General features: G+C 33.0%; 2 protein-coding genes across 5 annotated transcripts in view; one reads left to right on the forward strand and one right to left on the reverse strand.

Moving 5' to 3' along the window:
• Positions 1 to 7,955, reverse strand: part of ascc1 (activating signal cointegrator 1 complex subunit 1) — an 18,205-nt gene extending 10,250 nt beyond the window's left edge. The window contains exons 1-3 of one of the 3 annotated variants that reach the window (XM_056469422.1): positions 7,699 to 7,955; positions 7,150 to 7,277; positions 2,496 to 2,595 (exon numbers count right to left, since the gene is read on the reverse strand). In XM_056469422.1, coding sequence (XP_056325397.1) covers positions 2,496 to 2,595; positions 7,150 to 7,264 — 215 coding nt within the window. In that variant the 5' untranslated portion in view covers positions 7,265 to 7,277; positions 7,699 to 7,955. The remainder of the gene's footprint in view (positions 1 to 2,495; positions 2,596 to 7,149; positions 7,278 to 7,698) is intronic. The other 2 variants (XM_056469421.1, XM_056469420.1) reach the window with 2 other exon arrangements.
• anapc16 (anaphase promoting complex subunit 16) lies at positions 7,944 to 17,452 on the forward strand. 2 transcript variants are annotated; one of them, XM_056469423.1, is made up of 4 exons: positions 7,944 to 8,042; positions 10,293 to 10,441; positions 13,332 to 13,406; positions 17,138 to 17,452. In XM_056469423.1, exons 2-4 carry the CDS (start codon positions 10,300 to 10,302, stop codon positions 17,245 to 17,247), a joined length of 327 nt encoding a protein of 108 aa, XP_056325398.1. In that variant the 5' UTR covers positions 7,944 to 8,042; positions 10,293 to 10,299; the 3' UTR covers positions 17,248 to 17,452. The 2 variants fall into 2 exon arrangements, with proteins under 2 accessions (XP_056325398.1, XP_056325399.1); XM_056469424.1 differs by lacking the exon at positions 7,944 to 8,042 and having other exon boundaries at positions 10,287 to 10,441.
• The last annotated feature ends 6,117 nt before the right edge of the window (positions 17,453 to 23,569 follow it).

A 23,569-nucleotide genomic window follows, 5' to 3' on the forward strand; every position in this document is an offset into this window, starting at 1 on the left:
AAAGAGTTAACCTGATACAGCACACACGGTTACAAGTAACAAAACACAACTAAATGCATAATTTGCAAGCTAGAGTAAACGAGGCAACAATTTTAATCGCACGTACTTACACTGGTGAAATGGGGGAAGAAACTGATTCATGATGCACTGATCCTTGTTCTGACAGTCTTTACTGATCCTTCCTTTAACAAACTGATGAAGTCTTCTTTGTAAGCAGGTAGTTTCCAGAGGCTCTCGATCTGCTCAAGGCTAGGCTATATGCTAAGGTTTCATCTTTGGGTGAACTGACAATAATCTCCATCTGCACAGCGTGACTTCATTCTACCGGTGTCTCTGTGTGTGTGTGTGTGTGACTTTTTTCTGTTAGTGGGCGGGGCCGCAGGTTTCAAATCTCCCGGGCTTGCGCGTGCAACTACTTGTGTTTCGTAGCTGCGTCATCGCGAAACACCTAATAACTCGTTATCAAGACGACTCGTTTGAAGCACTATGAGTCGACTCTTTTATAGATGAATCAATAGTTTTAAACACTGTACACTTACAGATTTAAGCCTTAGCTGGATATTTCACTTCACTTAGAGCTGTGTGACACACTACATGGAAGGGCATTTTCAAAAAGCCATAATATGGGCTCTTTAAATACATAAATTCATAAATTAATAAATAAATACAAACATAAATAAATAAATGAATTAAATAATAAAAAATAATAATAAATACATACATGAATAAATTAAGGAATACATAAATACACAATAAATGCACAAATAAATAAATAAATAAATACATACATACATTCATACATAAGTACATAAATAAATACACAAATAAACAAACAAATAAATAAATACATTCATAAATAAATAAATACATACATACATAAAGAAATACATAAATAAACAAACAAATAAATACATAAATAAATAAATAAATACATTCATAAATAAATAAATACATAAATAAATAAATACATACATAAACAAACAAATAAATACATAAATAAATAAATACATGAATAAATAAATAAATAAATAAATAAATAAATAAATAAATAAATAAATAAATAAATAAACAGTATATTTGACTAAGAAATGTGTGATTGTTGGTTGTTTTGGATTAATAACACATGCATCAGCAGTCTGTAGTGATATTTAGGAATAAAGTAGACATGTAGCAGTATTCAGTGTATAATATATTACTGGAATGAACAATCTCATTATTGTGAGTGCTTTGAAATTCCTTCAATTGTTCTGATATTAATATTAATTCTGATATTAAACTAAATATACATTTTAGTATTTTGCAAGTTACTAGTATTCACCTTAAAGTGACATTTAAAGAGCTATCGAGGCAAGTCATTAGATAACAGTGGTTTGTTCTTTAGACCAAAAACAATTTCATAAGGGCTGACAATATTGCCTATAATAATAATAATAACAATAATAATAATAATAATAATAATAATAATAATACCTTTGAAATTGTTTTTAAAAATGCTTTTATTCCACCCAAACTAAAAGAAATACACCTTCTAAAGGTCTGTTAAGCATAACTAATATTTAATATCGGTGGTGAAGAATAAAAATTTATCAGATTACTTCAACAGTGCATATAATTCTCTTTCTCTGTGTATGTGGATAGGTGTTTATGTTTCTATTTCCCTCTGTGTGGGTGTGGGTGTGTGTGTGTGTGTGTGAGAGATAATAAACAAAAAATAAATAAATAAAGAAATAAGGTCACTGTTACTTTATCTATCTTGTGTATATCGCAATTCTAACTTCTAAATACATTTTATAGATGCAAATATGTGATTTTTGGCATTAATAAAAATACAGATTCAGGAAACATTCAGGAAAACAAAACATGCATTTGAGATAAAAAAAAACCAATATATATATATAAATATTTTTTATTCTTGTTCAAATATTTCGCAAATGATGTTGAACAGATTCAGGAATTTTTCACAGTATTTCCTATAATATGTTTTCTTCTGGAGAAAGTCTGATTTGTTTTATTTCGGCTAGAATAAAAGCAGTTTTTAATTGTTTTAAAGCCATTTTAAGGCCATTTTAAAGCCATTTCAATATTATTAGCCCCCTTCAGCAATATTAGTTTTGGATTGTCTCTAGTACAAACCCCTGTTATACAATGACTTGCCTAATTACCCTAACTTTACCCTAATTACCCTAGTTAAGCCTTTAAATGTCACTTTAAGCTGAATACTAGTGTCTTGAAGAATATCTAGTCTAATAATATTTGCTGTCAAGATAAAAGAAATCAGTAATTAGAAATGACTTATTAAAACTATTATGATTAGAAATGTGTTCTTGTAATAAATAATAACTTGTAATAAATAGTCTTATATGAAGTTGCAAAGCTAAGAAATAAGATATGACTGAATAACTGAATGTTTAAAGTCATAATTGTGTCATATATTTTTATGCATTGCTGCAAATGTTTTAGCATGAGTGTGTGACAGATGCTGATAATATACTGACTTGTAAAGCACACTTGGCACGTCTAAAGTGCAGCGGAAACCTCTGTCCGTCTGCTCTATATTATGAGCATCGCAGGGTTCATCCAGACACTGATCCACTGCTGAAAATCAACACAACACACAGCACGTCATACAGATACAGATGCAACAATTCACTTCACAGTTTTCTCACCATCTATTGATATATTTATTAGTGCTGGGCTAAGATTAATCTCAGTTAATCACATACAAAATGAAAGTGTGTTTTACAGAACATATGTGTGTGTATTATATATATTTATTATGTATATGTAATACACACATACATAAAAGCTACACAAAACTATTTTGTTACATTCAATCATTTTCCTTCAGCTTAATCCCTTTATTAATCAGGGGTCGCCACAGCAGAATGAACTGCCAACTTATCCAGCATATGTTTTACGCAGTGGATGCCCTTCCAACCACAACCCAGTACTGGGAAACACCCATACACACTCATTCACACACACACACACTCATACACTGCGGCCAATTTGGTTCATCAGTTCCCCTATAGCGCATGTGTTTGGACTGTGGGGGAAACCGGAGCACCTGGAGGAAACCCACGCCAACACGTGTAGAACATGCAAACGCCACAACTGACCCAGCCAGGACTCGAACCAGTGACCTTCTTGCTGTGAGGCCAAAGGCACAAGGCTAACCGCAGAGCCATCGTGTCACTCAGTTAGTTAAATAGATTTTTAAATGTATATATAATTTGTATCACATAAACATATTTTTTAAAATCTAAACATAAACGTACAATTTCTCAAATATATGCATGCACATGTGTGTGTTTATATAAACATAATAAATATACACAGCACACACACAATGTCAAAGCAAACTCTTTTTTTGAATGTGATAAATTCGTGATAAATCTTTGTACAGCACCAAATTTTTCACAAAATGAGACTAAAGGCATTATACAGTCAATATTTATTTATTTATTTATTTATTAATTTATTTACTTATGTTTTAATGCCATTTCAGCAGCATTGGCTATATTCTTGGCAAAACTTGTACTACCTATTCAGTATATAATTAACAATCATAAACGTTTCTTGATAATTCATTGCACAATAAATATATACAAATAACAACAACACCAATAAAAAAAGTCCTTTTTAGACCTTTCAGTTTTGGTCAATAATAAATATTGTAAAATTCCTCCAGAAGACACCATTTTAAAGTCCACATGAACTCAAAACTAACCATATTGAATTTGTTAGCTCGCATTGCTAGTTTTATGCTGAACAATTCATCTGTGCATGTCATTAAGAACAAAACAATAGTCTTTAATTGAGATCTGCAAATGCACTTCTTGTTGTTTTGAGTTAAATTCTCAGATTAGGTCTGTCTGAGGTATTGGGCGTGGCTAACACACTTAACCACACCCCTCCAGCTGTCAGTGTTTTGACAACAAACAGAAATGATGAGCAGGAGGAGTGTTAGGTTGTAATAGGTGCGTTCGACTTCATGCAGGGTTGCACAGATCGATCGAAATCTGTCTTAAAGCGGTGCATGCTGGTTAGAAATACTGTCCGCACACCCTCCAACAATAGTACAGTGGATAGAAAAACTTGAATGTATATATAGAATGGAGTATATGACTGCTCAACTTCAACTAAAACTGGATATTTTTAAACAAAGATGGGCACCTGTTACGTTGTATCTGAATAGGACATAGTATTTCTAGCTTCTTTGAAACTGAAAATATTGTATGTTTTTTTTTTTTTTGGTTAATAATCACTGCTGTCACTGAATGTTCTGTTCTGTAAAATGTTTTAATGTATAAAAATAAAGTTAAAAAAAAAAAAGAAATACTGTCCGGATTGACGCCACGTGACTGTCACATGTGGCATCAAAGTACCGCGACAGAGCTCCGAGATCAGACGACTGATTCACCACATGACAACAACCACGTGTGTTTCAGGATTATTATTGGACAAATTACGATTCACAAACGTCAAAACAAGCAATTAACTTTTTATACCATCTTGTACACATCAAGATTATTAAAAAACTACAGATATTTTACTGCAGTGATCATTTTTTTTGTAAATAATTTGTTTATTAAGGCTAGATTGTTTGCACAGGTTTGTTTTTGACCTTTTATTCTACAGACTATTTACTGCATTCAGCTTCATGGACGATTTAAATTATATATTTTAGTGAATAACCTAAATATTAACTCAAATAAGTCTTACAGACTTGAAATAAAATAATTATCATCATTGATCCTGCCACACTAAAGGTTTCTTAACAAATTAAGTTAAAGAACTATTGTATTAAAGATTACCTATGGTAAAAAATCTACTTTTCAGGCTGTTTGGACAGACATATGTGCATATATATTGTGTAGACCGTCATATTAGGGTGATATAAACACACCCAGTGCTTTTTTTTAATTTAACAAAATAAAAACGGTGGACCAATTGACCGCAACTTTACGTAGGAGAGCGGTCCCCCCGCCCACCAATATTGATTGACAGGCGCGTCATCATATCCTCAGTTTGTTGATTCACGTCCGCCATTTTCAGCGTGAGTCGAAGCGATATCACTAAAGGAACACACTAGCTCTATTTTTAGATGCAAGGCTCATTGGGCTCAACACAAGATCAATATTCTCCACATTATCGCTCTAATCAGAATTATTGGTTGTATCTTTAGGTAGGTTTGCAAACATGTGTACTTCTCATTGAGTCTACCTTATACTTCAGCCGTTTGCATTTCTCGCGATCACAGAAGCTCCCTGTGATCTTAACTAGCATGCGTTTTAGAATTCTAAACATCGGTTTCTATCAGGGTACACTCAAGTCGACGGCTGGGAACCGCGGACCGCTGCAGAAACCTGTTTAGAATTCAAAAATGCGTGGCGCGACGATTCGGGACACTTCATGTTTCTGCCGCGCCACAGAGAGTGTCTGGTGTGCCGTGTCGCGGCTTTGAGCGGCGCATCCGGTGCCTCAGTCAAAGTTAATTCAGTGTGTGTGGTTATTAGTTTCTGTGTACAAGCTCGGCACTTGAAACTAGCACACAGTTGGCTGTAAAACTGTACGAAGACACAAATGATTTTGTACTCTCTGCTTGGTCTGTGTCAGAGTCGTATATGTACGACTGAATGCTGATCCTCTCCTGCTCCTTTCAGTCTGCCTGTCTCTGTTGCAAACACAGAGCGGGTGAGCTCATGGCTCCGCCCCCTTGTTACGTTGGCGGGAAGCCGAAACTAATCTACATGTGAAGCAACACACCCATAAATCAGCGAGCTGTGGACACGCCCCCAACATGACACTTTTTAACACATTATAATAAACAAATCTGAATTGTGTTTTAAACTGAACCTAAACTGGCACACTCAGAAGAACCATAATATTAATATTACATCAGAAAAAAAGGTAAACTATGGGCCCTTTAAATAATTATAAAATGAGTATTATGATTATAATATATATATTTATATCCCGTCTAAAAGTGACATTGATGTACCTTCTCTTTCTGGGAAACTTCTACTTAAAGTGTAGCTCACTTATTTCAGGAACGTCCTTTTGTTCAATCTTTTTGGATTAAAGTGTTTTTTTAATGCTTTAATTATCCAAAATAATCCTAATCATTGTTTAAGACTTAATCAAAACAATTAAATTTGTGTTTTACATTAATATATTTTAGTTTTATATCTATAAATGTAAATAAATGTAACCCCTTTTTAGCATATTTAAACAAGTATTAGCCTAGACAAGTGTTTCCCAACCCTGTTCCTAGAGGCACACCAACAGTACATATTTTGGATGTCTCCGTTATCTGACCCATTCATTTTAGGTGTTGGAGTCTCTTCTGATGTTATGATAAGATGATTCAGGTGTGTTTGATTAGGGAGAGGTTGAAAATGTGTACTGTTGGTGTGCCTTCAGGAACAGGGTTGGGAAACACTGGCCTAGAGTGATGTTTAAACTCTGAGAATTTGTGCTTTTTGCTTTGTATTTAATAGAGCTGTTCATTTTTATGTTTATATTACCCTCTCGTTTCCCCTTATTTCTCTCATGCGTTTGTTAAACATTTAATTCATAATTCCCTTATTGTTTAAAAATGAACTATAGTTTGTAGAGACTGTGTTCTGTTTTATTTGTATTGTAAATCTTATGTTATAAATAAATAAATGATGATGTAGAGTGATAGGTCATCATGACTGCTTGAGCCCCGAAGTGTCCGGCTGTCCAGCTTGACGGCTCCGTTTTCAACTCCGCCCCCACCTGCGCTCAGCTAATCTCGTCGTTCACCGGCTGCAGCCGTGCTTCATGTCGAACCTAATTACTCTCCCCAAACCCTTTTCCCATCTCCTGAATGAAACGCCTACTTTACTACATCCAATCAGCACGCAGTTGAACAAACAAGCCACACCCACTGTTGTCTCATTTAATATTCCGTTTCTCTAGGAACTGCATCGCAATACAGAAGAAAAAATCACCCACAGCTTCCGGTTCATGCAGACTTTAAACGTTTCCAACACAGCTAGTGATGCTAGTGTTTCCATGGTTACTGATGTAAACAAAGCCACAGCACTGATCAACACTACTGCAATATGTAGAGTTCAGGGGTGCAGAATGAACCTTTCTAGACACTCAGTCCACACATACCCGCTTCTGAATATGAATAGTCCTCCTCCTCTTCTTCATAAGTTTCCTCCTGCACTGGATTTTTCCTGTAGATTCTCCCATTGATGTTAATGAGAGGCGGCCGTAAGACCTCCATCAGGAGCAAACTGCTGGAGGAAGAAGCAAGCATCATCAGATGATGACATATTTCTCATTAAGCTAATAAAATTAATGAATCCATTACAAACAACACAATTAATCCTGACATAAGGATGCAGGACAAACTACTAAACAAATGAACATTTAAAAGACAGTTTCACCTACAAAATAAACTACATAAACTGTCAAGGAAAGTGTGTGTGTGTTCAGAAAAAGTCCAGAAAATGTTCAGTACAGACGTTTAACACAATCTGCTTATCAGTTGCTCGTGTTTCTGTGCGCATGCGCTTCAGCTGTAAGGATTTCTGAGCTGATTCAGCGCCAATGAAGCGCTCACGAAGATAAAATAACTCAAAAACATTGAACAGCACTGCATAACATTAAACGCATTACTTTTAATTACTAAATACTGAATATATGTATGTACTATACCTTTGAGCTGCTGCTGTTTGCTTGCTAGCATGAATCTGCGACAGGAATAGGCTGCGTCTGCGCTCACTTCCGCCTTACGTCAAGATTTAATCACTGTTGCTTAAAAAAATTACTAATTTCTTAGTATTTTACATTTTTCTAAGTGTTCTGGAAGTAAGTAACATTATTGAATTTCTAAAGACATATAAAACGTTGAATTTCTAAAGACATATAAAAAAGAAACTGTGCCTCTATCAGATTTCTTCGTTCTGCCGTGTCTTTAGGGGGCGCTGATGGTGAGCTGCGTCAAACTGACGTCATCAAAACACACTGAAGTAAAAACAGCAGCGGATTGAGCTACACGGGTAAACAACAAATATAACACACCGTAAACAAACTGCGATTTATTCTGTTTTTAATGCGCATCTAAATGTGTAGGATTGAGGGTAGCTGATGATTTGTTCTGTGTTGACTGATCTGAGCTTTGCTTTCAGGAATTCAGTCTGTTAAAACATGTTATTGATCTGTTTTAGTTAAAAAGGTCGAGCTTTATTGGATAAATAACGCGCTAATAACTGTCATATTTACATGTTCTCAGTCTAAAGATGTTTTTCAGTAGTTTAGTTTTGTTGTAAGTAGTTCAATCAACTAAATTAAAACGTAAAGACAGTATATTTGACTAAGAAATGCGTGATTTTGGTTGTTTTGGATTAATAACACACACATCAGCAGTCTGTAGTGTTATTTAGGAGTAAAGTAGACATGTAGCGGTATTCAGTGTATAATATATTACTGGAATGAACAATCTCATTATTGTGAGCGCTTTGAAATATCTTCATTTATTTAGCATTTTTCTGTTATTGGTTATGATAGCAAGTTTCAAGACAGATACTGCTGTTCTACATTTATCTCAATACTCTTTTGTAATTAATGTCAGAATTAATTACATGTACAGTTAATTCTTATATATTTTCCAGGTACCGTTTAATGGAGATTTCTAATCATAATGGTTTTAATAACTCATTTCTAATTACTGATTTCTTTTCTCTTCACCATGATGACTAAATAATATTAGACTAGATATTTCATCACCTTGGAATTATAAGGTTCTCTCTGCGTATATTGAGCTTCAAAGATTTTGCTTTCCATATAGCAAACACTATGTGTGTAACAGTTCTCTTTCATACCTTATCATGACAAAGACTCTAAATGTACATTATCAAAGTTCTCTTACATTTGCAAATTGGAGTAAAAAACACAATAAATGCAGATAAACCTAATTCTGAAATGTCATTTTCCACTTGGAATTATAAGGTTCTATCTAGCAAATCATTAATTGAAGCATTACTTTTCTAGAAATAAAATAAAAAAAATATAGAATTTGGTGTTGTAACAACATGATGATGCTTGAGAGTTGTTGTTTTTTTTTTTTTTTGGCTTTCTATAACATTTGTCTAATGTTTTAGGATGAATATTTATTTCTTGTTCAAATTAAGCATACAAGACTGTTAGGGTTAGGGGGCTAAATATTTTGTCCAGTGCAGATGTTAGTTTTATCTAATTAATATGTTAATGTTTATTAAATTTTATGCTTTATATGAGTTATATGTATTGAATTATATGTCCCATGAATTAAGTATTTGCTTTTCATGTTAAATTTAAAGACTTTAAAAGAAAACTGTCAATGAGCAAATGAGTTTAATAAACACTGAAACATGTTTCACTGATTACATATACACAAATAAAAATATTTCACATTTTATATATTACATTTTTTAAAATCCATTTCTTTTTCAACAATGTGAAATTTAACATTTCATCTCAATGTCAAAAAATGCTTCTAAATCATCACATATACACACATCTTAATTTGTGTGTGGTGTGGCCTTATTTAGCCGACTCTGATTTTGTGTGAATTTTTGTCTTTCTGATCTTTCCCGCTGTCAATAGAGCAGTCCAGTGAAATGATAAAGAAAGCTGATCCTGATTGGTCCTCGTGCGTGCATTAAAATGCAGATTGGCTCAAAAAAATAACCTTATAGAGCCGCGCTAGAGTTGATAAAACCTTTTTGTTTTTTAAATGAAAAGTCTTAAAATGTAAACAACTTATAAAAAACATCACATTATGCAAATAAGCTGTAATTTGTAAAGTATATATGAATAACTCGATTTTGACAAAAATGTCAGATAGAACCTTATAATTCTAGGGTGATGATTTGTCAAGACACTAGTATTCAGCTTAAAGTGACATTTAAAGGCTTCACTAGGGTAATTAGGGTAAAGTTAGGGTAATTACAATCCAACACTAATATTGCTGAAGGGGGCTAATAATATTGACCTTAAAATGACTTTAAAACTATTAAAAACTGCTTTTATTCTAGCTGAAATAAAACAAATCAGACTTTTCTCCAGAAGAACAAATATTAGAGGAAATACTGTGAGAAATTCCTGAATCTGTTCACATTTGGGAAATAATTGAAAACAAAATTCACAGGAGGGTAAATAATTCTGACTTCCACAGTTAATAAAAATGTTTGCGTGTGTGTGTGTGTGTGTGTGAGCGCATCAGTGTTTATGTCTCCATCCTCTCTCTCTCTGCATGTGTTGCATCACAGATCCTCAATGGCCGCCTCCTCGTCCTCATCCTCTGCTGGAGGAGTCAGTGGGAGTTCAGTGACCGGCTCTGGCTTCAGCGCCTCCGAGCTCATCCCGCCCAGAAAAGTGCTCTACACCTACCCGAAAGGAGCTGGGGAGATGATGGAGGGTGTGTGACGCTCATTTATTATTATTATTATTATAGTGGCGCAGTGGGTAGCACGATCGCCTCACAGCAAGAAGGTCGCTAGTTTGAGTCCCGGCTGGGTCAGGTGGTGTTTCTGTGTGGAGTTTGCATGTTCTCCCCGTGTTGGTGTGGGTTTCCTCCGGGTGCTCCGGTTTCCCCCACAGTCCAAACACATGCGCTATAGGGGAATTGATGAACTAAACTGGCCGTAGTGTATGAGTGTGAATGAGTGTATATGGATGTTTCCCAGAGATGGGTTGCAGCTGGAAGGGCATCCGCTGCGTAAAACATATGCTGGATAAGTTGGCGGTTCATTCCACTGTGGTGACCCCTGATTAATAAAGGGACTAAACCGAAAAGAAAATGAATGAATGAATGAATGAATGAATTAATTATTATTATTATTATTATTATTAATCCATTTGCAGTGCTGCTGAAAGAGTCGCAGAGTAATAGTGTACAGTATATGCATGGTATGGCTGCACAATATATGGTTTCATCATTGATATGCAATGTGTGTGTCCACAATAGTCACATCGCAGGATCTTCAGTGTTAAGTTTGGAATATAGTTGATCAACAACTGAGAATGCATGAGCTTTGTGGAGTCCCTGCAAATATAACCATAACAGAGTGAAACTGTGTGTGTTTTAAAGGCATTTCAACAGAGTTTAAACCGTTCGGCACAATAACGTACAACATTTGTAACTTTAATGAAGAATAATTTTACTGAATTATCAATACAATGAAGACCATACCGGTTTCTTTGACATTTTTATCATCCCATATCTGTCCCCCTTACTGTAAAACACATTTACTGGACTGTCCAGCTTTTAATGACTCCAGAAGACTTTTTTTTAATGAAATAAACTCTCTTAAAGACATTTTTAGCACAGTGACACCAGAAAAGATTGCAGAATTTTACCATTAAATATTTATAACATTTAATATTAACACTACAAATTTTATTTAAGTTATGTATTCATTTATTTGCTGTTTTTTAATTGTATATTTATTATTGAAATGTTCCTGCCATGGTCGCTGATATGGCATTAAATAAAAAATACATTACATTATCCCATTTCTGTTCCTGAATACTGTTTGACTCTCCGGTAAACCATAAAGCACTGTTTACTTAACTTTTCTCTTTGCTCTATTGTAATTATTCTTACTTGCGATTTGTTTATTATTTTTTATACATGATTCACACCCTTATAAAATCATCCAAATCAATATAAATGAATAATTCTTCCCCAAATAGATCTATTCAAGCCATCGTGTGAATTAATATTAATAATACAATGTATATCGCAGAAAAACTACATATCACAATGTCAGATTATTCCAATATCATGCAGACCTAATGCACGGGGTTTTAATTTGAATTAAGCCCACTTAATCCAGCTGCAACCCATCACTGGGAAACATCCATACACACTCATTCACACTACGGCCAATTTAGTATATCAATTCCCCTATAGCATGTGTTTGGAATGTAACCGGAGCACCCGGAGGAAACCCATGCCAACACATGCAAACTCCACACTGACCCAGCCGGGATTCGAACCAGCGACCTTCTTGCTGTGAAGCAACAGTGCTACCCACTGCGCCATCACGCTGCCCTACTCAATAAGATCCTGACGGTGTGATAATCTTGGATAGAAATATCACAGTATTGTGATTACCGCTCTAAAATATGAGCTTTGTAAATGTCTGAGTAAAAAACAACAGCTTTTTCTCCCCATTGAACACGATATATTAAATTTTAAGACACATTTCTAATATTTTGAAGCAGTAAACATGTCAGGCTGAATAATTAAAGTAAATCATTGGCGTCTGCTGTCCTCATTAGAATCAAAAACACTGATTTCTGGACAACTTTTCTGTGGATATACAGTAAAGCCACTTCAATCATTACTGCAATCAGTAATCAATGCCTAGCTAAACGTTTGAAATGTTTTTAACTAAATTTAGACTGCGTATTTGACTCTGATTTAAACTATTTCAATGTCTTTTAATCATGCATTGATATTTAATAACTGTACATTGTTGATAAAAACACTGTTATTATATTTATAGGGATTATTGAAGAATTAAATACATTTTTCCACACGCTGTAATTAGAAACATAAGTGCACTACTGTTGTAATGCTATGATCAGTAATGAGTGAGTGTTTTTGCATTGAGTGAGCCGGCGCTGTTGATCAGCGAAGTGTGAATCGGCACGTCCGGCTCTTACATAAACAGCAGAGGGAGATTTTTGTGCTGCTTTTGTTCCTCAGATCCCTGAGCAGAGTTTGTGGGTCAGTCAGGAGTTTATCAGGACACCAACAAAAGCTCAGATTCACTGACCTGCAGAGCATTTTTGAGGAGCACACACTGCACATCATGACTATCCTACTGTCTTCAGCATCATCTATAATTCAAGTTTATATGTATACAGGGTGTCTGCGGGGTCTTAAAGTCTTAAATCTCCTGAAATGTGGTGTTGTAGGTGCTAAATGTTATTTAACAGGTCTTAATTTTCCTTTGTTCATGTGTAGCTATCTAATATGGCCATTAACACCTATACAGTCACCATCAACAATCCATCTCACATTTTTAGAGCGTAGGGTCGCCACTGGCTTGCTTGGTTTGGGACTTGTGGAGCTGCGCATGGTTGGATTTGCTCTTCAGTGTTTGGACTTTCAGCAGTGAAAATTAAACCACACTGAACTGAAACTGGACTAACACACTTTCAGCTACTAGAACTTCTATGTTCATCTGCTTTGACACAATCTACACGTAAAAGCGCTACAGAAATGAAGATGAATTGAATTGAATAGAGTTTTATTTTAAATAAGCTAAATCAAATATATTTCTGTTCTTCCACAGATGGATCGGACCGGTTTTTGTGCGAGTCTGTGTTCAGCTATCAGGTTGCTTCCACACTGAAGCAGGTTAAACATGGTAAGTAATAAGAAATGCACAGGAAAACACTGGTAAATCTGTTTAATCGAGTGCTTGGATTACTTCTAATCTAATTAGTTTCATAAGTGCATTTTGCAATGGCTATAATAACACTATTGTTGAGCTGTTTAATAACCGCTGAACTCTACATTGTTGATAAAAATACTGTTATTATAATAATCAACACTGACTTGAGCTGATCTGAATAAACACACCATTGTCTTCTCTTATTCAAAGTTTGCATCATTGATTCTGTTATGTTTTTGTTTGGTTTTTCACTGTAAAGCTGCTTTGCAAAATGTCTATTTAGATATAAACGAACAACTATAAGAGATAAAGTCAGAATTCATACTTTTTTAGTTCAGTTTTTAGGCTTGGTGTGGCCTCATAGCAAGAAGGCCACTGGTTCAAGTCCCGGCTGAGTCAGGTGGCGTGTCTGTGTGGAGTTTGCATGTTCTCCCTGTGTTGGTGTGGGTTTCCTCCAGGTGCTCCGGTTTCCCCCACAGTCCAAACACATGCGCTATAGGGGAACTGATTAACTAAACTGGCCGTAGTGTATGAGTGTGTGTGTGTATAGGTGTTTCCCAGAGATGGGTTGCAGCTAGAAGGGCATCCGCTGTGTAAAACATGCTGGAATAGTTGGCGGTTCATTCTGCTGTGGCGACCCCGGATGAATAAAGGGACTAAGCTAAAAGAAAATGAATGAAAGTTGTGATGACTTAAAAACAGTTCGATATGCTCTGCTCTGCAAAAGCTTCATGCTTTGATGCACTTAAAAACATCTCATAACATTGGAACTGACTTTACTGTCTCTTTTGATCAATTTAATCGGCTCTTTCTGATTTGATTACACTGATTTCATTAAAATATTCATGCCATTTTATATGTGTATGATTTGTTAAAAAACATGCTGGCAATACCTTTTGGCTTTGTCCAGAGTTAATCTCTTTTTGGACATCAATCTTTAAATCAATATCTGATCTGTGTCCTTTAGTGCCACTGTTTGGACTCAATCCTACAAATGTATCGCTGTAATCTTTGCAGTCTAATGTATTATCCTTTTGCTTAATAATTGCCTTAAATGAATTATCCTATTGAACTGGAAAAAACCTTCTCCGCCAAACTGTTTTCATTGGGTGTATGACCTGTTACAGTTCATTCAATTAGAAAAACATAGATATACAATTAATGGCAAAACAGAGGATTTCTATACAGCTTGGCAACCTTTTCTGTTGTGTTTAATAAAAATAGCTTTATATATCCTGTTTTGCATATTTAACCCTGTCTGTATCTGTCTTTTTTCTTCTTCTTTTTTCCCCTCTTGCTTTTGAATGATACAAACTTATATAAGAGTGTATTAGGAAAAGAAATTGTGTAATATTTTACATTTAACGCCTATTTGGGTGTCATTTGTTAATTTATTATTATTATTATTATTTATTTATTATTATTATTTATTATTATTTATTATTGTTATTATAATTTTTATTATTGTTATTATTTATAATTATTATTGTTATTATCATTATTTATTATTATATTTATTATTATTATTATTATTATTATTTATTAATATTATTATTATTTATTATTATTATTATTATTATTTATTTATTATTATTTATTATCATTATTTATTATTATTATTATCATTATTTATTATTATTATTATTATTATTATTATCATTATTTATTATTATTATTATTATTTATTATCATTATTTATTATTATTATTTTATTATTATTATTATTTATTATTATTTATTTTTATTATTATTATTATTGTTTATTATTATTTTTAATTATTATTATTATTATTATTTATTATTATTATTATTTATTATTGTTATTATCATTATTTATTATTATTATTTATTATTATTATTATTATTTATTATTATTATAATTATTTATTATTATTTATTAATATTATTATTGTTTATTATTATTATTTATTTATTATTTATTATTATCATTATTTATTATTATTTATTATTATTATTTATTATTATTATTATCATTATTTATTATTATTATCATTATTATTATTATTATTTATTACTATCATTATTTATTATTATTATTATTTATTATTATTATTATCATTATTTATTATTATTATTATTATCATTATTTATTATTATTATTATCATTATTTATTATTATTATTTATTATTATTTATTATCATTATTTATTGTTATTATTTATTATTATTATTATCATTATTTATTATTATTATCATTATTATTATCATTTATTATTATTATTATTTATTATTATTATTATCATTATTTATTATTATTATCATTATTTATTATTATTATTTATTATTATCATTATTTATTATTATTATTTATTATTATCATTATTTATTATTATTATTTATTATTTTATTATTATTATTATTTATTATTATTATAATTATCATTATTATTATTATATTTATTATTATTATTTATTATTTTATTATTATTATTATTTATTATTATTATAATTATCATTATTATTATTATATTTATTATTATTATTATTAATTATTTTATTATTATTATTATTATTATTATTGTTTATTATTATTTTTAATTATTATTAATTATTATTTTTAATTATTATTATGTATGTTTTTTGTTTGTTTTTTATGGTTTGGTTTGTTTGTTCCTTTTTGTTGTTGTTTTTGTTTACTTTCTTTATTTTCATCTCAATATTGTTCAGAGAGTAAGGAATGTGTTTAATTACCACTCAGTATTTCTCTCCTCAACATTGTGAAATAATGTGTTGGGGTTTTTCTTTCCCTCACTTGTTGTACCTCTCTGATTGAGAATTGTCTATAAAAAGAGTTAAACTAAAAACATCATGGTAAAAACATTTTTAAAATTATGATCAGCTCTTCATTCACTCATTCATTAGTTTTCCTTCGGCTTAATCCCTTATTCATCAGGGGTCGCCACAGCGGAATGAACCACCAACTATACCAGTTTTACCCAGCGGATGCACTTCCAGTCGCAAACCTATTTCAAGAGTTCACACTTCGCTGATGATCAATAATAAAGCTTGTTTGGCATGCTGTCCCGGGAGAGAGCCCTGAGCTCATAAGATCCTCGAGCCCGGGGCTCCCTTCCGTTGGAGAGCAAGAGGAGAGTTTGAGCTCAGGTAGATCTGGAGAACTCCCCTGCTGTAGTAGCTCATGAACAGATAGTGATTGCTCTTTAAAGATAACTACTGACTAGAAACATGTCTATGGTGCTGATTTGGATTAGTCAGTTAACTTAAGCTGCAAGTTTTTGGAGCACGTGGAGAATGTGTACACTCCGCACAAAAACATCAGCTGTGCTGCACGGTCGTGCAGTGGGTAGCACGATCGCCTCACAGCAAGAAGGTCGCGGGTTCAAGTCCAGGCTGGGTCAGTTGATGTTTCTGTGTAGAGTTTGCATGTTCTCCCCGTGTTGGTGTGGGTTTCCTCCGGGTGCTTCGGTTTCCCCCAAAGTCCAAACACTATAGGGGAATTCTTCTATAGAACTGTCTTGAGCATCTGTCTGTGCCTCCAAAAGCCACCGCATTCACCACGTTCATTACGTTTGGTCTTGGTCTTCTGAGGCACAACTAATTTATTAGAGATTTATTATGAATTATTCCCTCATTTGTTATGCCATATTACAGTTTGCGCATTAATCCAGCTCGCATGTTTGAACGGACTGTGATTTAACTGTGTGTGTGTTTCTCTGACCTCAGATCAGCAGGTGTCGAGGATGGAGCGTCTGGCTGGACTGGTTGAGCAGTTAGAAGCAGACGAGTGGAAATATAAGCCCATCGAGCAGCTCCTGGGCTTCACAACCTCATAACAACCCATCCGTTTCTCTGCTTTCTCCATCTGCAGGACACTTCACATTAGTGTTACGCTTTATATTGGCTTTATGTGTCAATCATGTGTGTAAATATGCTTTGTGTTTTTTGGATAAAGCTTTTTAGTAATACCTCCAAACGAGCCTGTGTTGTTGTTTTTTTACATGTGTCAATACATGCACAATAAAAGCCTTTTTAAACACACCTGATGATGAGGAGATTTATGCTGCGTTTACTTTTAATGAAGTTTGACATGAAAGCAGCGGGGGTTTTAGGAGGGGCACAATTAATCTGTCTATATTGTTTTAAAATAAAATTATAAATATAAAATAATATAAACAACATAATATAGATAATAAACAATATGATAAAATAAAGTCAAATATTAGAATTTGCTGACTTTTATCTTGGAAATCTGAGTTGCAGCTCCGAATTGAGTTTTGTTTTTATATATCTTATAGTTTCTGTCTTTGAATTCTGAATTTTTATTTCAGATATCTGAGTTTATATCAGAAAATCTGACTTTATTTCTCAGAATTATTAGTTTATATCTTGGAATTGTGACTTTTATTTTGGATATCTGAGTTTATATCTTATAATTCTGACTTTATTTCTCAGAATTATAAGTTTATATCTTGGAATTGTGACTTTTTATTTTGGATATCTGAGTTTATATCCTAGTATTCTGAGTTTATATCAGAAATTCTGACTTTTATTCTGAGTTCTTAGCATCTCAGAATTTAGTTTAGTTTTTATTTCAGATATCTGCGTTTATATCTTACAATTCTGACTTTATTTCTCAGAATTATAAGTTTATATCTTGGAATTGTGACTTTATTTTGGATATCTGAGTTTATATCTTATAATTCTGACTTTTATTCTGAGTTCTTAGCATCTCAGAATTTAGTTTAGTTTTTATTTCAGATATCTGAGTTTATACATTATAATTCTGACTTTTTATTTCCATATCTGAGTTTCCATCTTGCAATTCTGAGTTTATATCTTGGAATTGTGACTTTTATTTTGGTAATCTGAGTTTATGTCCTAGTATTCTGAGTTTAAGACTTAAAATTCTGACTTTTATTCTGAGTTCTTTGCACCTCATTTTGTTTTGTTTTTTAATTCTAAGTTTTTATTTCACATTTCTGTGGTTCTATATTATAATTCTGACTTTTTATTTTTATATCTAACTTTATATCTTGCAATTCTGACTTTATTTCTCAGAATTATAAGTTTATATCTTGGAATTGTGACTTTTTATTTTGGATATCTGAGTTTATATCCTAGTATTCTGAGTTTATATCAGAAATTCTGACTTTTATTCTGAGTTCTTAGCATCTCAGAATTTAGTTGAGTTTTTATTTCAGATATCTGAGTTTATATCTTATAATTCTGACTTTTATTTCCATATCTGAGTTTCCATCTTGCAATTCTGAGTTCATATCTTGGAATTGTGACTTTTATTTTGGTAATCTGAGTTTATGTCCTAGTATTCTGAGTTTAAGTCTTAAAATTCTGACTTTTATTCTGAGTTCTTTGCACCTCATTTTGTTTTGTTTTTTAATTCTAAGTTTTTATTTCACATTTCTGAGTTAATATATTGTGATTCTGACTTTTTATTTTTATATAACTTTATATCTTGCAATTCTGACTTTATTTCTCAGAATTATAAGTTTATATCTTGGAATTGTGAGTTCTTTGCATCTCAGAATTTAGTTTTGTTTTTTAAGTCTGAGTTTTTATTTCAGATATCTGAGTTTATATCTTGTAATTCTGACTTTTTGTTTTTTAGATCTGAGTTTATATATTTTAATTCTGACTTTCTCAGAATTATAAGTTTATATCTTGTAATTGTGACACTTATTTTGGATATCTGAGTTTATATCCTAGTATTCGGAGTTTATATGTTAAAACTCTGACTTTTATTCTGAGTTCTTAGCATCTCAGAGTTTAGTTGAGTTGAGTTTTTTTTAATTCTGGGTTTATAACTTCCAATTCTGAGTTTTTATTTCAGATATCTGAGTTTATATATTGTAATTCCGACTTTTTCTTTTACATATGAGTTTCCATCTTGCAATTCTGAGTTTATTTTTCAGAATTCTAAGTTTATATCTTGAATTTTTGAGCTTACTTCTTACAATTATGAGTTTTATTTAGGATGTCTAAGTTTATATCTTGAATTTTTGAGCTTACTTCTTACAATTATGAGTTTTATTTAGGATGTCTAAGTTTATATCTTGGAAGTCTTAGTTTGTATTCTTGATTGAAGTTTACATCACTGAATTCTGACTTTGTTTCTTCAAATCCTAAGTTTATATCTTGTAATTCTGGCTTATCTTGGAATCCTGTGCTTCAACTCAGAATTGAGAATTTCTTTCTTGGTTTTTATTTGTGACATCTAAGTTTATATCTTGGAATTCTGAGTTGCTTCTCACAATTCAGACTTTTTATTTAGAAGTTGTTAGTTTACATCTGAAAATTCTGACTTTGTCGTGTAATTCTGAGTTTATGTCTCAGGATCCCAACAGCTTTGGAACTGAACCTTTTTCTTGAGCTACAACTTGCTAAATAAATACAGAAATAAGTAAGTAGACAGAATTGTGAGACAAAATGTCACAATTATCTTCAGCTGAATGTATGGCTGTAGAAAATGCATGCAGTCTGTACAAAGGAGATGTTTTTCTGACTCTAACAGTGTGTGTGTGTGTGTGTGTGTGGCTCACGGTCAATCGGGAAGATGAATAGAACACTAACACACACACCAGCTCTTAATACACACCTAAATCAAATACTTCTGAATAATAACACAAGTTACATCAATTTATCTCTAAAAATAATGTTTGTAAGTGTATTTTGGAACGTTTTGTGTATCCCCAGCAGGAGAATCTAAGAAGAGCATGATAAAGATGAGTGGCAGATAAATGTAATGTGACGCTGTGTGAATTCCTTCAGTGGCTGGAGATGTTTATCAGTGAGAAGTAAAGACGCGCTGGATGAAAGTACTGAATGTTCTGTTCTCTTCAGATGGGATGTTTATTGTCCACTTTTGTATTTCAGTAAAGGGCGTTTCTTACTTATAGTTGGAGGCATCTGGGTCCTAAAGCCTTCCACACAGCACTGCAAACAAAGAGACAACATTATGCGTTATGCAGCAGCTAAATAAAGCATGCGTCAGATAATAAAACATTGTGTACAAATAGTGTTTTGTAATATGGTCATGAGATCTGGAGTTTAAAATGAAGTATAGGTTCATGCAAAGTATATTTTCTTACTCTTTTCCTTTGTTTTATGGGTTGAAATGTGAACTGAAGATATTTTTACAGGTTTCTTGTTTTCTTTAGCTTGAAATAAAATTAAGCATCATATAATAAAACATTGAACACATTAGATTAGATTTTTGGGTTTAAAATGAAATATATTGTGCTACTCTTTTCCTTTAGTTCATACTTAAACCCAATAAAACAAACATATTTCACAGGTGTCTTGCTCTATATGTTTTGATGTAAAATGAAGCCATGCATCTGATAATAAAACAGTATATATATATAAATAGTTTGATGGTAATGAGGTTGGGGGTTTAAACTAAAATATATCTTCCTCTCCTTTATGCACAATATATTTTCTTCCTCTTGTCCTTTTTGGGGAATTGAAATAAATATGAACTCAACATATTTTTATCCGTTTCTTGATTTATTTTGAATGAAGAAAACGAAGCAGCTGTTGTAGACGCATGCATGTATTTTATGACCAATTTTAAATGCCAAATAATATATTTACAACAAGCTATTTGGTATTTTGTCTTATTTTCCATTTAAATCTTTTGTAATTATCCTCAATTAGTGATTGTAATTAGATTGTGTTTAATATATATAGCATTACATTTAGTGTTTAATACCCACAAGACCAAATAAAGTATATAGTATTTGTTAGTATCTGTGTTGATTCTACAGTTGCTATGGTAACACAACAACTACAGTAATTGATCTGTTGTGGTGATTCTACAGTTGCTATGGTAACAACAACTATAGTAATTGATCTGTTGTGGTGATTCTACAGTTGCTATAGTAACAACCACTACAGTAATTGATCTGTTGTGGTGGTTCTACAGTTGCTATGGTAACACAACAACTACAATTATTAATTTACTGTGGTGATTCTACAGTTGCTATGGTAACAACCACTACAGTAATTGATCTGCTGTGGTAATTCTACAGTTGCTATTGTAACAACTTCAGTAATTAATCTGTTGTAGTGATCCTACAGTTGCTATGGTAACACAACAACTACAGTAATTGATCTGTTGTAGTGATTCTACAGTTGCTATGGTAACAACAACAGCAACTACAGTAATTGATCTGTTGTGGTGATTCTACAGTTGCTATGGTGACACAACAACAACAGTAATTGATCTGTTGTGGTGATTCTACAGTTGCTATGGTAACACAACAACTACAGTAATTAATCTGCTGTGGTGATTCTACAGTCGCTATGGTAACACAACAACTATAGTTGTGGTGATTCTACAGTTGCTATGGTAACAACCATTACAGCAATTGATCTGTTGTGGTGATTCTACAGTCGCTATGGTAACACAACAACTATAGTAATTGATCTGTTGTGGGCATTCCATTGTTGCAATGGTAACACAAATACTATAGTAATATAAACAAATAAGATTCGTTTTCTACAACTACAGACCATTTTGAGGGATGTAAACAACAACAATGGTCCCAAAGTGTATCCTGTTTTACATTCTTTAATTTCTACAGCTTCTGAGAATCCACATATTGATCAATAATATTCTGATAGCTGTTTAAACATGAAGTCATGATTGAATTGCCTCTTGCTACTGTTAGGAAATAGTTTGAGAACAAGCAGGAAATGTTCATGAGCCAATGACATGGCCACATTGAAATGGTCTTGGGTATATTACAATACACCACGGTTTACTGTAGTAAAAAGTAAAGTACACTACAGTGTTTATTACAGTTTATGAGTTGAGTTATGCAGCAGCATTCATTAACAAAGAGTTGAAGCAGAAGCTAGAGCTGTTTTTGCAGGTTTTCCCTAAAGCACATAATCAGATTGGCCTCTGGTTTCTGGTGTGTTTTCAGCAGTTGTGTTTGTTCTGATCCTCCATGTAAATGAGCTCTGGACAGTGTGTTTTGTTCCTGTTCAGAAACACGTGTGTGTGTGTGTGTGTGTGTGTTTTTGTGCTGGTTCCTCCTACATTACTCTGTACTGTTTGTCCTCACGTGGGCTTCTGTACATCTGTGTGTTTGGCTGGAGTCCAGATCTATGCAGGAATGTGTGCATTAAACACCAGAGGAACTGTACTTGGACACTTTACTGTACTATGACTACTGTAGCTCAACATTACTGTGTTCTTTTCCTGTTCTCTCAACCTCCTCATCTGTATTTGTATTATTATTATCACTAGAGTCACTATTGCTGTTATTATTTTAGCATTATCGCTGTTACAGCCAGTATTTACATTATTATGGATTGTTGTCCTGGTCCTCTACTGCTGATTGTTTCCCTTTTATTTGTCTTGTCTTGTATTTCTGCTTTATTTTGGACACTATTACTACATTGACACATGCTGCTTTCCACTGTTAGGCATGTTGTACTTCTTTATGTGTTTTTGCTTATATATTCTGGCTCGTACAGCCATTACAGCCACACACACACACTCACACACACGCACACACACACATACACACACACACACACACACACACACACACATACTGTACATACACATAGACACACACAGGCACACACATGGAGACACATACATACATACATACATACACACACACACACACACAAACAGACATATACACAAATACACGCACACACATAAACATAAACACCCTCAAATTATACAGACACACAGACAGACACACACACACACACACACACACAAAGACATTGAAATATACACACATAGATGCACACACACACACACAGCGTAAACACACACAGACACGCACACACACAGATACACACACATAGATACACACACACATAATAAAAATTAAACTATACAGACAAACACAAACAGACACAAACACAGAGATACACACACACACACACACTCAAACTATACAAATACACAGACAAACAGACACACACACACATACACACACAGACACACACAAATACATGCACACACAAATAAACACGCTCAAACTATACAGAGACACACACACACACATACACACACAGACACACACATAAATACATGCACACACACATAAACACATTCAAACTATACAGATACACACCCACAAACAGACACACACATACACAAACAGA

The sequence above is a fragment of the Danio aesculapii genome, chromosome 12 (assembly GCF_903798145.1).
Source record: "Danio aesculapii chromosome 12, fDanAes4.1, whole genome shotgun sequence".
Taxonomy (NCBI): Eukaryota; Metazoa; Chordata; class Actinopteri; order Cypriniformes; family Danionidae; genus Danio; species Danio aesculapii.